This window comes from Phaethon lepturus, unplaced genomic scaffold (genome assembly GCF_000687285.1).
Source record: "Phaethon lepturus isolate BGI_N335 unplaced genomic scaffold, ASM68728v1 scaffold17178, whole genome shotgun sequence".
NCBI classification, from domain to species: domain Eukaryota; kingdom Metazoa; phylum Chordata; class Aves; order Phaethontiformes; family Phaethontidae; genus Phaethon; species Phaethon lepturus.
Window position 1 is genome coordinate 4,486 of NW_010555676.1, and position 1,165 is coordinate 5,650.

Consider the following 1,165-nt stretch of genomic DNA (forward strand, 5'->3'; position numbering starts at 1 on the left):
TGCCGGCCGGCTTCCTCCCAGAGACCCTCAACACGCCGCTGCCCGACACCATCGAGGAGGTGGAGAGCAGGTGGGTGTGTGGCAGGAGGGGATGGATGGATGATGGATGGATGGATGATAGATGGGTGGTGAATGGGTGGATGATGGTTGGATGATGGATGGTTGGATGATGGAAGGATGATGGATGGATGGATGGATGGATGGATGATGGATAGATGATGAATGGTTGGATGATGGATGGTTGGATGATGGATGGATGGATGATGGATGGATGATGAATGGTTGGATGATGGATGGATGATGGATGGATGAGTGGGTGGGTGGATGGATGGATGGATGGATGGATTGATGGATGGATGGACAAACTGAAAGATGGAGGGACAGCTGTATGTGTTGAGGGACAAGTGCGTGGGTGTGTTGGCAGAAGAACAAGTGTCGTGAGTGGCTGAACGGCCGGACAGATAGACAGATGTATGGACGTGGTGCAAGCTGGGCTGCTTCCCACCCTGTCAGTGGCTGCTCCATCCCGCCCTGCCCCACAGACCCTCCTCCTCCTCATCTTCCTCCCTCCAGGGCCAAACGGAAGAAGACGGATGACCCCAAAGAGAAGATTCCCCTCCAGCCCCAGGACAAGGCCCCACAGAAGGAGGCCTGAAGGACCATGGGGCGTGGGGGACACACACACACGCTGCGCCTGGCCACCAGCACCCGCCCTCCCCGTGGGTCCCACCTCGTTTGGGGACGGGTACGAATTGGTTGCCTGCCCCACAGCTGGTGACCTCCCTGCGTGGGGCAGGGGACGTCCTCGGAGGAATAAAGCAGCTCTGCTGGGGACAGCGTCTCGGGGTGTTATCTGAGCCCACCCAAGGTCACCCCCAGTAAGATGACGCCCAAGAACCCCCGTGTTGGAGATCACCTCCGGTGACACCTCATAACCGTGTCCCCAAGGTCACCTCCAATAGGCCAATGCCTGAGAACCTTGTCCATGAGGTCACCTCCAACAAGGTGACGCCCAAGAACCCCCTTGTTGGAGGTCACCTCCAACGAGACGACACCCAATAAGCCCAAAGCCACCCAACTCTTGTCCCGGCAGAGGGGTCCCCCCAAATCTCAGAGAATGGGGGTGGGGAGAATCACGAGCAACTCCCAGATCCAACCCCCTCCC

At 58.0% G+C, this 1,165-nt stretch overlaps 1 protein-coding gene across 1 annotated transcript in view; it reads left to right on the forward strand.

Moving 5' to 3' along the window:
* The window catches only part of LOC104624797 (solute carrier family 22 member 6-A-like), a 4,132-nt gene extending 3,477 nt beyond the window's left edge, over positions 1–655 (forward strand). Inside the window, exons 9-10 of the mRNA XM_010292254.1 lie at positions 1–70; positions 574–655. Coding sequence (XP_010290556.1) covers positions 1–70; positions 574–655 — 152 coding nt within the window. The remainder of the gene's footprint in view (positions 71–573) is intronic.
* Positions 656–1,165: the final 510 nt, after the last annotated feature.